Here is a 14,385-nt window from a genome sequence, read left to right as displayed (position 1 = left end):
ATTCACATGCGTCGCATGTGTTTGAATGTATTCGCATCAATGTAAATTATGTTTGCAGGGATAAATGGTGTTGAAATATGGATCTTGAAATTGTTGGCGAATTTTATCTATAATTTAGATGTCTTAACGGTCGAGGGGTGGGGGCGTTTTTTTTTCTATCCTGTTTTTTCTATCTCATTTTCCATTTTTTCCATCCTGTTTTTTCTATCTCATTTTCTGTGTGTGAAAGATAAAGAGCCCAAACTGCTTGACTTTTTAAGTATGGGTATGACACATAACTGAGAGTTGGAATTTTTTGAATATCTCCATCCTGGAGGGCACAGGATGCCAGCAAACCTGGCAGGGTCATCCAGGTAAAGAGCAAAAATATTTTTTTTAATTAAGCATTTTATCATGCCAAAATACTAAAAAATCCTCTGGTAGTACATCCTTATATAAAATACAGGTGTTCAAGTCACTTTCAGGTTCCAGGTATGATCCTGCAGGTCCTGATCCTCCAGGTCTCCAGAAATCTTTAAAAGGCTCCTGTGGCCGCAATTTTTGACTTAGAGACTTCAAATTTTAAACTTAAGATTTTCTTACATGTCTACATTACATTTCATGAAGATCCGCCGCCGTTTCCCCGCCGACCGCCGACTGCGGCGGCTTGCAGCTGCCAAGTACAGCTGCGGCCGCAGAAATTTATATTTTGATATTTCTAATGCCAAATTTACATAAAGATAAACATTTTCTGGAAAAAAAATTTTCTTCTAGCTTCAAAAATAAGAAAATTACAGCCGTTTGAAATTTTTAAGTAAAAAAAGACCTAAAAACAAAGGTTGTTAAATAAAAGGGTGAAGGAAGCAAAAATTGACTTAGACTTATAAAAGGTCGGAAATTCATTATCAAACAGGGGACTTGCACAAAAAAATTTAGCCCTCTAGCTCTGACAGGAACTGAGATAATAAGGGAGGCGTTGAACGCCCCCCCCCCCCAACCGATTAAGGTGCGGCAAGGGGCCCGACTGTAAAGGGTTAATGTAACTTTTTTACTACATTTATTTTTAATTTTTTATATTTTTTAGGTATTTTCCATATAGGATTTCAAACAGAGTGATAGATTAACAGGGAGAAAAAACAAAGTGAGTTGCAGTGTAGATTTGCTTTTAAAAATTAGTTTATTTGCCAACATTTTCCTGCCATTCAACTTTCTCCTCACCCTCAAATGGTTAAAGATTCAAAAATAAAACAAATATATTCTGTTCAAGTGTACTCAGTTGAGAAAAATATTGGAAAATTAATTAGTATTATTCTGTTAGTGAGTAAATTCATATCAGCCTTTTAAAAGCAAAGCTTTTATATAATTAAAGTCTGTCTGTCTGTATGTAAGTTTATTATTCTGGCAGAGTTAGCTCTTCTGGTTAAATTAAACAGGTTAGAATTGTCCTATTAATTTCAAACTTTGTATAATGATTCCTATAATAATTAGGTATGGTTTTTGAATTGTAGCTACTTTATAATTGTTACTAGAAAGTACATCTAAAACATGATGATTTTTTATTTATTCAGCTAATTTTTGGGATTCTGATTCCTATTACAACAAGGTACATTGTTATAAGCAAATCATCTCTATAAATAAGTTGAAAATGTCCTTAAAAATTCTTCTGTATTAAAGAAGATTGCAACAAATTTACTTTACTTCAAATTTTTTTAGACCTGTGTTTAGTATTCTTCTTATTAAGTTCTGATACGCTACAAGTGTTTATGTTCGTTTGTCCTACATTTCAGTGGTTTTCTTATATGGATGTTGCCAAATGAGGAAGTCTGTAATAAGATATGCGCCAAAGGGCAATAATAGGTAAATTTTGTTAATTTTATTATAATTCATGTATAATCATATCCATATTCCATAAAAAAATTTAAGGTGGGAGTTTGTACACTTACAGATTTCATCCTGGGACTTTCCCTCTAGGGGCTAGTGGAGCAAAACAGCTCTAGACCAGCCAATTTTGTATGTAGTCTATTACTGTAATCATAAACATATAAAAAACTTAATTGGCGTCGGCAACCGCCGTAAACGCCGATAATGGCGGTTTCCGTTATTTGCCGTTTTTCGAATTGGCTGCTCTACAGCTGTTTTAATATTTAGCGGCTGGCAAAAAAAATTAAATAAGGGGGGAGGGGGGAAGTTAGTACACTTATAGGAAATGAAATTCAATAGCAAATTTTGCCCTGGCTTGTTTTTCTAGTTATCAACCTAATTCTTTTTGTAAGCTCTCTTACATGACTGGATCTACCCATAAAACTTTAAAAATTTAATTTTGAGACTTTCCCTCTAGGGGCTAGTGTGGCAAAAGAACCCCCCAAACACTAAAAATTTAGGTTCTGAGCTTATTTTTAGAGATATTGAGATGATTTTTTTTTCCAGAAAACTTTTTTAACATAACCAAACTAAGTAAACATTACAGATTTCATTTTGAGACTTTCCCTCTAGGGGCTAGTGGAGCAAAAGACTCCCAAACAGTAGAAATTTTAGTTCTAAGCTTATTTTTAAAGATATTGAGATGATTTTTTTTTCAGAAAACTTTTTTAACATAACCAAACTAAGTAATCATTACAGATTTCATTTTAGAACATTCCTTCTAGGGGCTAGTGGAGCAAAAGACCCCAAAACACTGAAATTTAGGTTCTGAGCTTATTTTTAAAGATATTGAGATGATTTTTTTTTGTAGTAAACCTTTTAACATAACCGTACTAAGTAATCATTATAGATTTCATTTTGGAACTTTCCCTCTAGAGGCTATTGGAGCAAAAGACCCCCCAAACACTAACATTTTAAATCTGAGCTTATTTTTAAAGATATTGAGATGATTTTTTTTTCAGAAAACTTTCTTAACATAACCAAACTAAGTAATCAATACAGAATTCATATTGGGAATTTCCTTTTAGGAGCTAGTTGAGCAAAAGACTCCACAAACATTAAAAATTTAGGCTCTGAGCTTAATTTTAGAGATATTGAGATGTCTGTCCATCTGTCTGTCAGTCTGTCCATCAGTCTGTCAGTCAATAATACTTTTGGGAAAATGTGATTTTCTAAGCTGCCATTTAAGATAGAAGGCTAAAATTCTTTGTCAACATTTAATTTGTTGAAAAACTGCTTAATACAGGATAATGTTTATGGACATACTTACATTTTTAGGACTTGATTATAGAGTTGCTTCGCTTATAACATTATAGTTTGTTGTCCCAGGAATTAATACACCAAAAATCAGATCAATCGGATGATTAGATCAAAAAAATTTGTTGTTAAAAAAGTAAAAAAAAAATGTTTAAAATGGACGTACGGACATTTTGGTAATGGTTATAGAGTTGCTACGCTTTCTAAATCGTACCTAACTATTAAAGGAATCACCATTCAAAATTTGAAATTGATAGGACAATTCTAACATGGCTAAATTAACGAAAAAAGCTATCTGTTACGGACAGACAGACGGACGGACCGACCCTAATTATAGAAAATCTTCGCTTTTAAAAAGAATATTTAGCAATCCTCATAAGAAAATAACAGGATGTTTGTTTAATAGGGGGGAACTTCAACGCCCCCCCCCCCAAACCTATTAAGGTCCAGAAAGGGTACCGACTGTTTAGGGTTAAACATAGAGTAAATTCGCTACTAAAACTTAAACTCTAAAGTCATCCTAGATGTAACACGAATGTTATTTAGTTTCCTGCGAAGTTGTCTCCGATACAACCGCTAATTTTTAAAATCAAATTAATGTTTTTGATATACAAAATAATAATCCTTTAATAATTTTTAGTGCATTTAAATAAAGAATGTAAATATTCTAAATAGAAAAAAATTATTTCTATCTAGGCGTTGCAAAGTTTTAAGTTCGCCAAATTTGAGATTTGCCAGAAAGCCGGACCCGATAGCCTGATATCTAGTTGCCGAATGTGTACGCAGTTTCCTGGGTGTTTCCTCATCCTAGCTCAATATTTACTACTAGCTAAAAAAGCTTCAAACTTCAAAAAAAAAAAATCAAAATTTAAAAAATTCAAATTTATAATGTATATTGTATAAATCGTTTACACATTCAAATTTTGATTTTTTTAAGGGAAGTTTGAAGATTTGTAGCTAGTAGTAAATATTGAGCGAGGATGAGGAAACACCCAGGAAACTGCGTACACATTCGGCAACTAGATATCAGGCTATCCCGGACCCACCTTTTTCCCCACAACCATAATCATTACATAATATTTATGATAGAAACACTTATAAAATGACACGCAAAAACTAGTTTTTAATTTTTGTACATTATAAAATTTAAAAGTTTTATAAATGGATTTTAACAGTAGCACAGAAAATATACAACTATTGTCCATTCGACGTTGTAAAACCTCACAAAATTATACCCTAACATAGAAAATTTCTTTTTATTGTATAACAGTTTATTGTTATAAATTGTTGTTGCTTCGCTTCTAATTGACATAACTGTCCTTTTTTAAAGCGAGGCTTTTCAAAACTTAGGGTATGTCCCTTCGTCAGTCCGTTTTTAACAGATATCTCTAATAATTAATTTATTCTTAATCTTCTTAACGATTGATTTCGACTTGATTATTCTTATAGCAACTAGGTAAAATCATTTCAAGGAAGTCCGTTTGATTTTTTGACGCCAACTTTTTTTCCTTTCATCTATTTTTTTTGGCAATTGTAAATCCTATGCCTATGACCATTAGACACCAGTTTATAAGCGTAGCATCTTTATAATCATGTCTTAAAAATGTAAGTATGTCCTTAAAAAGTATCCCTTTTTCGAGCTATTCTATAAAAACAAATTTTGTTTTTTTTAATGCTGACATTCTAAAATGTTGATGTTTGTTTGTCTGTCTGTTTTATTTGTATTTATCAACTTTGCTTTTATATTGGATGTTGTCATCCTTGTTTTCTTAGAAGTTGATAGTGTATAAATTTCTGCATAGTAAAATAGATAAATAAAAAAATTGCGAGGGTAATTTTCTTTCTAGGGTGGTTTCCTTTCCCCAAAATAGTTATAAACCTTCCCATGACCTATGAGAAGCTACCCTGTTAAGGACAAGTATATCGTTTCAGTGGTTAGCGAGATCCTTAGGTACAAACAGAAACACACACAAAAAACATCCATTTACTTTATTTTATGGATAAATATGCTTTAGTTTGAAGGTTAGGTTGTAAAGGAAAGGTTTTTAAGGGATAGGGCAATAGATAATAAATTGATATTCACCCCTAATTATGATAGACCAAATTACCCCTTCTGTAGATGAAAATTAATGGAGAAAAAGATTGTCGCTGATAGTTTGTACTACCCAATCAGGATTTAATAAAAGTTCTCAAAGTATTAAAACAACTAATGAAAGAACGTGTAGGTCTAATAACAAACAAATTATTAAATTAAAAGATGTCAATTCCTTTCTTCGCTATTATGCAAATTATCATACTTGTTGAATTTTTTCTTGTTTTCATTGTAAATCCACATAATGCACAAAATCTTCTAAAAATATGTTTCATTTCTTTCAAAATAATTACAATTTTCCTTTAAAGAAGTTGTATCAACTTTTTTGCTTTTTATTTAAGATAGCTAGCCGGTCCTTTCAGTAAGTATTAGATGTAAAATTTTTCATAGAATTCAGATATGCAATCGGTTTTTTTGTAGACCTCTTATTTTTTAAGTAATTTAAGTTTTTAAAAAAAATAATTAAGTCGGTTTTAAGGTACTAAAACGCAACAAAATAAAAGAAGAAAATAGCCAGTATAAACAAAAATAGTAAGATCTTTAATTTGACACCTTACTTTTAAAATTCTGTTGAGTAATTGTTGAAAAAATCTATTATTTTAACCTCGGTTTAATCAAAACATTAAACCTAAATATTTTCTCATACAGACATAAAAAATATGGGTTCATATATACCATTAGAATGAGAAAAATAATGTGAATCCATTGTAAGCAAAATTGAAAAAGTTTAAAAAAATTGTAATAAAAAATAGAAAAAATAAAAAAGTTATTTTAAGAATTGTAACTACTAAACTAGCCAATCACAAATCGCAAAAATTGACGAATCGGGAAGCTTAATCTATAAAATTAACCTATAGAATTGCCAGAAAAAAAGGAGAACGTTCATACAATATATACAATAGATACTACAATAAATATAGTGATATTAAAGAACATGTAAAGAATGAAAAATTATGAACAAATATGCATCAGTCTGTTTATAAACTTCAAAACAATGCAGTTAAAAATACATTATTGTTTCTTGTGTTTAAAAAATATCTGCTACATGGCATTGTCTTTTGTTTAGGTTTGGTTCAGGTTTGGTTCAAGCTAACCCTTTAAAGCCGAAAATTATGATTCTTAAAATAAACTTATTTTTTTTATTATAGTTTTATAAAACTTTTTCAATTTTGCTTAGAATAGATTCGTAATATTTTTCTGATTCTAAAGGTATATATGAACCCATGTTTTTTATGTCTGTTTGAGAAAATATTTAGGTCTTAAGTTTTTATTAAACCGAGGTTAAAAAAATAGATTTTTTCAATAATTACTCAACAGAATTTTAAAAGTAAGGTGTCAAATTAAAGATCTTACTATTTTTGTTCATACTGGCCATTTTCTTCTTTTATTTTGTTGCGTTTTAGTACCTTAAAACCGACTTAATTATTTTTTTAAAAAACTTAAATTACTTAAAAAATAAGAGGTCTACAAAAAAACCGATTGCATATCTGAATTCTATGAAAAATTTTACATCTACTACTTACTGAAAGGACCGGCTAGCTATCTTAAATAAAAAGCAAAAAAGTTGATACAACTTCTTTGAATTTAATTTTTAAAATTAAATATGAAATAAATCAGATAGTAAGGGGATAATGGGTTGTTTATCACACTAGTCCCAAAGATTATATTATGTTTCTTTTTTGATGGCTTAATGACTTTGGTGACTTCAGTGAATTTTGATTGGAAGTTCCATTAATTTGAGTGTTCAAACGCTTCAACCACTAATTTTAATTTACAGTAGGGGTAATTTTGTGTATCATCATTGGAGATGTATATCAATTTACCAGCCATTGTCTTATCCCTTTAGATCCCTAGAAATAAACAAAATGACCTACTTATAAATCATCTATAAATAAATTAGGAGGAAAAACTAATCAATGTTTAAATAATTAGTTAAAGTTTCTATACATAGAGTAAAAGCCTTCCCCTAATTTCGGGGATCTTTGGTGTGCTGTACAACCTCAATTACTATAAACTAAATTACCCTTCTGTATATGAATATTGGGTAACAGTATAATTCACAGATCATTGTCTCCTCCCTCCCTGCATTCCAGACACGAATGAGAATATTATACTCCATTAACTTTTCCCTGCCACACTAGATCTTACCAATTAATTAAAGAGATAAAATTGGTTTCTGGTTGTAATTATGTCAAAGAAAATAACTTTCCCGCAAAGTGACAAAAGAACACGGGAACCCCCTCCCCTACCTATAATACAAATTAGCTTGATGTCTGTCAGTCTGTCCGTCCTTCCGTCGTTCCGTCCGTCCGTCTGAAGCTTAAGATCTCGGTAAACACTGAACCAATTGGATTCTACTCTTCAGGGAATATATCTACTGGTCCTGTGGTGGTTTTAAGCTATTCATTTTTTTTTGGGTGGGGGGGGACATCCTCAACTCCCCCAATTTTTAAAAATTATTTGAAATTAGTGGTGGCAGTTCCAGTAGTATTTAATTATTATTTTTATTACCTCTTGGGTGAAAGCCCCTAGAGGCTAGGGGCGTTGCCACTAGTTTTTATACAAATTGAATATAAGTAACTGCGAAACTACCCATTATTCAAAATAACCTAACCTAGCCTGACCTGAATTAATTAAAAAAACAAGCAAAAATAAGAGGAGGGTGCAATCTTCGAGAAGTCACTTTAAGGAATACTGCCGATAAGTAAAAAAAACCTATAATTCCAAAAGACAGATTCTTTAATTGTTCTATAAGTTGGAATAAGGAAAAACTTTACGAAATTCTATAAATAACTAGATCAAAACAAGGATGACATCATCTATAAGCAGCAAAGCACCAAAAAATCCTGAAGGACATACGGACAAAGTGAGTTATAGAGCAGATATTCAGTTGTTGATAAAAAAGAAAAGCAAATGCCTTTTTAAAAAATCACAAATACTTTTAAGACTTGGGTGGCAGACCGACGGTTCAAGTAAATTACAGGAAATCATCACCAAAAGGTTTAGTTGTCTGTTTTAAATAGCAGCCGAGAGAAAATCACATCTCAAACCATATCTTTACGGACATGCTTACGGACAGACAATCAAATTGAATTATATAGAAGCTTCGCTATTAAAAATTGAAAATTTATTTATTTTTGAGAAAATGAATTTAAATGGTGTTGTTTAAATAGAACTAGCTTCAGAGTTATGCGAAAGAAATTTGTTCGCAATTAAGTCCAATTAATGCCAAGCTTTCAGTTTCATGCATGTTCATGGATACAAGGTTATGATATTGGAGGATAAATTGATATGTCATTGGACGCTTCTCATTAGGGTACAAAATACCTAAAGAAAAAGACCTAATAGACAAAAGACTTAAAAGGCAGAATATCTAAAGGGATAAAAGTCCTAAAGGTCAAACTAACGGGACCTAAAGACCTAATGTAGATAAAAAGACCAAAAATACCTAAATTGAAGAAGAAAAAATCTTAAATCAATTTTTATGTACACATTATATTTTAGGTCCCTGTAGGTCTTTTATCCTATTAGGTCTTTTGTTCTTTAGGTCTCTTGTCCTGTTGGTCCATAGAGGTCTTTAGTATATTTGTATTTGGGGTATGAAGATTAATTTCTCATCCAATATCCCATCTCTGCGTCCCTGCATGCAAAGCATACACAATGAAATGTCCCATTCCTTTGTCCCTGCATGCATAACATACACAATGAAATGTCCCATCCCTTTATCCCTGCATGCATAGCATACACAATGAAATGTCCCATTCCTTTGTCCCTGCATGCATAACATACACAATGAAATGTCCCATCCCTTTGTCCCTGCATGCATAGCATACACAATGAAATGTCCCATTCCTTTGTCCCTGCATGCATAACATACACAATGAAATGTCCCATCCCTTTGTCCCTGCATGCATAGCATACACAATGAAATGTCCCATCCCTTTGTCCCTGCATGCATAGCAAACACAATGAAATGTCCCATCCCTTTGTCCCTGCATGCAAAGCATACACAATGAAATGTCCCATCCCTTTGTCCCTGCATGCATAGCAAACACAATGAAATGTCCCATCCCTTTGTCCCTGCATGCATAGCATACACAATGAAATGTCCCATCCCTTTGTCCCTGCATGCATAGCTTACACAATGAAATGTCCCATTCCTTTGTCCCTGCATGCATAGCATACACAATCCAATGTCCCATCCCTTTGTCCCTGCATGCATAGCATACACAATCCAATGTCCCATCCCCTTTGTCCCTGCATGCATACACAATGAAATGCAAATAATCACATTCTAGTTTTCAACATTGAGAAATAATTTTAGCAGAAGTCAAATTAGAAATAAAATATATAATTTAATTTTTGAATATTTAAGCTAAATATTATAGTTTTTTTGTAGCGAAGCTGCTATATGATTCAAAATATATGTGGTTACCGACATCTTAAGGGATGGACGGACGGACAGCCATCAAACTACTTTGTATTATAGATAGCTAGATGTATAAACCAGATAACTTCCTGGCCCTAGTGACAGAGACCCTTTTCGTCTGCTAGCAAATAGCTATTTTTCGTTTGTAGGGACTTGGATTTGTTTTTACATTTTAGACGATATTAGCTGATTTCAAAAACCCAATTTAAATTAAGGACATGGTTATTGTTCAATAAGGTATAGGTTAGTTTAGATTAGGAAAGTGACCCGTAGGGGTAAAGAGATAAAATAATTCTTACCTAATGCAAATAATAGATTGTGAAAACAGTCTCGTAACCTGAAAATAAAACAAAATTAAAAAGTGATTATAAATATTAAAAAAAAGGCAATCAAATATTCTACCTAACAAGCATATCGTAAAAAAGTTTTATAGGCCATACCCTTCTATACTTACTTTTACTATCTCTAAAATTAAGTTTTTATTTTCAAAAATCTTCCAAGTAAATCTTTTGTTTATTTGTATAATTATTTTTAACAAATGATTTAGCATATCATTAAAAAACTAAGCAATAATTGAATGATTTATTGATAGAAATTTGTTAATATCATAGATTTTTTTTCTTATTTTTAGTATGTCTGTCTTGAAATACTTGATATTTAGAAAAATGCCAACAAATAATGATTTTTAACATCAATTTAAAATTTTTGTTTTATCTATTGCTGAGTTCATTATTGACATAGTTTTCCTTGATTTGTAAAGGTTTTGCCAGAGATTTTAAGGGATTAGACGATAAATTGATGTAAATCTCCACTAAGCATTGGTGGAAAAGTTTAGACAGTGCCTGTTTGTAAAACACAATCAAAATTAAATATAAGTGCCTACAGTTTTTATGCTAATGTATGAGAGAACATTGCTGAGCTGGATCTTTAAATCATTTTAGTGGTGAGCTCCACCAATGAGAGCACAGTATTTTATGAAATGCCGCGCTGTGATTGGCTGAAATTCGGCTCAACCCGATCTGGCTCACCACTAAAATGATTTAAAGATCCAGCTCTGTATTAGTATCATTAACAATGCAATATTCACTTAATCCCTATTAATAATTGGTGAAAAGTTTAAACACTGCTTGTTTGTGCAACAAAATTAAGATTTAATATAAGGCTTTCAAGTTTTAAGGCAACGAATGAGAGAACGTGTTAGTAAAATCCTATATGATACATTCAAATGTCCCCTTCCTCCCAGGATTTTAAAATAAATAAAATTACTTTTGTTCTGTAACAGAAGAAAACAATACAAAAAGTGGTTGATAATTTAAAATCAGAAAAGCAAAAGCCATAAATTTCAACCTAGCCATTTCAGAAAATGGAAAAAGTAAAATAATTTGCAATCTTTTTACCAAATGCTACAAAAGAAATGTTTAAATTTTCAATTATTTAAAAGTTCTATGTACTACATTTAGAGTAATATATACATACACATATATCTGTAAAATTTGACATGTTAAAATTTCAATTTCTATGTATTTCAAACCCTTAATAAAAATCTATAATGATAATGAATAATCTAAAAAGCGAAGCTTCTATAAAGCTGAAATGAGATGGCCAGTAAGTCCTTTACACAGTTCTCTACTTGATTAAAACCTTATTCTTGGGGAGTTGGCATTAAATCCTCCCCCCCTTCTGCTCTTATCTCATTATTCTGTGAAAGAAAGAGTTACAAAATTTTCTGACTTTTCAAAACATGCAACGTTTTGTGAATTCATTTTTGGATCTATCATACTGGCAGCCGCAGGAGCCATCAAAGATCCATGCATTTTTAAAAAATACTATATCACATTTTTGTAGTTTCCGAGATAGTGGGGGAGGGGGGGGGGGATGAAGAGGAAGAAGTGATTACCTGGACCTCCCCCCCCCAAATTAAGTTAATATATATGATGTACGAAATTATATAGGACAGAGAATTAATTTTCAACAAATTAATTATCTGTCTTATTATCTATCTATCTATTCTCTATCTTCTCATCTATCTAAATTTATCTATTTATACATAATTTGTTAATATGTTTGTCAGGGATCTTAAGGGATAAGACAATGGAATATACATTAATGTACATCCTTAATGACGATAAACAAAATTATCACTTCTATAGATCAAAATTATTACTTGAAAAGTTTGACTACAAATCACAAATCCATAAAAATACCCAAAGGTTTTGAGCTCACGTGATACTTATAAACTTTGGGTACCAGTGTAATTTACAGTCCAATGCCCCCTCCCTCCCTGATGTTTGTGTATATTACAACATAACTACATCAGGGATTTAGAGATAGGACAATGAACGATAAATTCATCTTCCCCCCCAAAAAACGGTTCTAATAGAGCAATCGGTTTCGACGCCATACTGAAAATATTTTTTTAAAGCCCTCTCTTAACCCTTCCCCCCAAATATTTGAGGCTTTGTGGGCAGAATTGGGGAGGAGATTATTTTATCACCTAATGCCCTATCCCCGTATTCGTGAATAAGATGAATTGATGTGTGACATCTTATTTGATTAGTAACATATATTTATCACGGAGGGAGGGAACACTGGGCTGTTTATTACACTAGTCCCCAAAGTTATATGATAGCGTATTTTTATTCGTTGGCTTAACAACATTGAGGACTTTTATTGAATTTGGATTGGTTAATTTAGTTGAGTGTCCAAAGTTTCAACCCCACATTGTTGTAATCTACAGAAGGTAATTTTGTGTAACATCATTGGGGATGTACATCAATTTATCGGCCATTGTCTTATCCCTTTAAATCCCTGTATATTTATACTAAATATGTAGGCAAAAACACATGTTAGTTATGGGAGGGGAAATTAAATAACAATATTTTTTTTCTTCTGCAAAATATTATATGACTTATTTCTATTATATAGGGTATTATCCAGGGACCTAAAGGGATAAGACAATGGCCAATAAATTGATGTAAACAAAATTACACCTTTGGTACATTAAGATTAGTAGCTGAAACGTTTGAACACTGAACTAAATAAATCAACCAATCAAAATTAAAATCCCCAAAGTTGTTAAGATAACGAATAAAAAACTTTGGGGACTAGTGTAATGAACAGCCCATTGTCCCCTCTCTCTCTGAACATTATCAAGTCCTCATTAAATGTCTTAAAACTATCATAGAATATAAGTATTACATAATTATAAAACATTCATAATTTTCTCTTTCTTATCATAAAGGCCTAATGCAAGTATCATATATATATGCTTCAAAATCCGATATTTCCTTCAAATATAGATAAAGAATCTCACAAAGAATGTTTTAAGTTAAAAACTTTATTTTTGGTAACGTAGTATAAAAAACAGAAACCTAACGCTTTATTTGCAAGAAATTTGTCTTAAAGGTCTTACTATTAATCCCGATGTGTTGCGACTGTTGGTATGACGTTAAACATGGCACTTTTTAGACAACAGCAGTTTTGTGTTAGAATATCTGTTAATACTCTTATTATAAGGTCTATAGTTTTTGTTTTTCTACTACTGAACCGATTGATTTCTTCATTTTATTGAAGCTTCTTATAGGCCCCTGGATGGTTTTAGGCTATTCATTTTTTTATATCTAATTTTGATTTTAGGATATTTTCCTACTTTCCTTACTCCTTCGAATACAGAGCTTCTAGATGCTAGGATAGAATCCACTAGTATAATTATACAATAAAAATTTTTGAGTTGACTCAAGAATTTTTAAAAAAGAATCTTTATCCCTATCCCATAATATTTGCAATATTGGTTTTATTTAATGGATATATCTGTCCTATGCAAATAATAGAAACTATCTATCTATTCTATCTATCTAACTATCTATCTATCTATTCTGCTTAATGGATATATCTGTCCTATGCAAATAATATAAAGTGAGTAGGATCTTCGTTATGCAAACATACACGTGCAAAGTTTTTTTTGCCTGGGGGAGGGGGTCTTGCAAAATCCCCCCTCCCCCAGAATATTTATGACTACCATTTAAAAGTTTTTTTTTTTTATGGTGGATGTGGGGAGGTTGAATTGTGATACATTTTTATGGAGGAGTAAGAAACACTATTTTAGGTACTTAAAATGTTATTCTTAAAGGGATGTCTTCGAAACCCCCACCTTACCATAAACACACAACATACGCCCTCAATTATAGGCACAGGCAAATATTGAAGGGGGGGGGGGGGGGGGGGGTGAATCATCCAAACCTATTTGGGTTTTATTTATTCAATATATTAAGGAAATTTTGCTTTTATGTAAATTTGTAAACTAATGAAAGGGAAAATTTATCCGGATGAAAAATTTGTGAATAAAAATCTTGTGCAAATAAGGGCTTGACTTAAGGGCTTATAAACAGCAAAAGGAAATCACAGTTTCTGGGATGGTTTTATGCTATTTTATGTCCTCTATTACCCCTTTTAGATATAGAGACCCTATATAGATGCCAAGGGCGCAACTGCTAAAAACTATTGAAAAGCTTTGCACTTAAAATAAGGTGTGCAAACACGAGGTCTAGAAGTATAATATGTTAAGAGAGAGGGTACAATGGGCTGTTATTACACTAGTCCCCTAGGTTTTAAACGGCTCAACGACTAATTTTAATCTACAGATGGGGTAATTTTGTGTATCATCATTGGGTATGTACATCAATTTACCGGCCATTGTCTTATCCCTTTA

The 14,385-nt window shown here is 31.9% G+C and overlaps 1 protein-coding gene across 1 annotated transcript in view; it reads right to left on the bottom strand.

The window, feature by feature from the left end:
• The window catches only part of LOC145314979 (FMRFamide receptor-like), a 112,618-nt gene that overhangs the window by 67,942 nt on the left and 30,291 nt on the right, over nucleotides 1-14,385 (bottom strand). The window contains exon 4 of the mRNA XM_080155051.1: nucleotides 9,977-10,014. Coding sequence (XP_080011177.1) covers nucleotides 9,977-10,014 — 38 coding nt within the window. The remainder of the gene's footprint in view (nucleotides 1-9,976; nucleotides 10,015-14,385) is intronic.

Source organism: Acartia tonsa, chromosome 3 (genome assembly GCF_053477335.1).
Source record: "Acartia tonsa isolate MP-2025a chromosome 3, ASM5347733v1, whole genome shotgun sequence".
NCBI lineage: Eukaryota > Metazoa > Arthropoda > Copepoda > Calanoida > Acartiidae > Acartia > Acartia tonsa.
The sequence above is the reverse complement of the archived record's forward strand: the minus strand, read 5'-3'. Positions and strand labels throughout refer to the sequence as shown.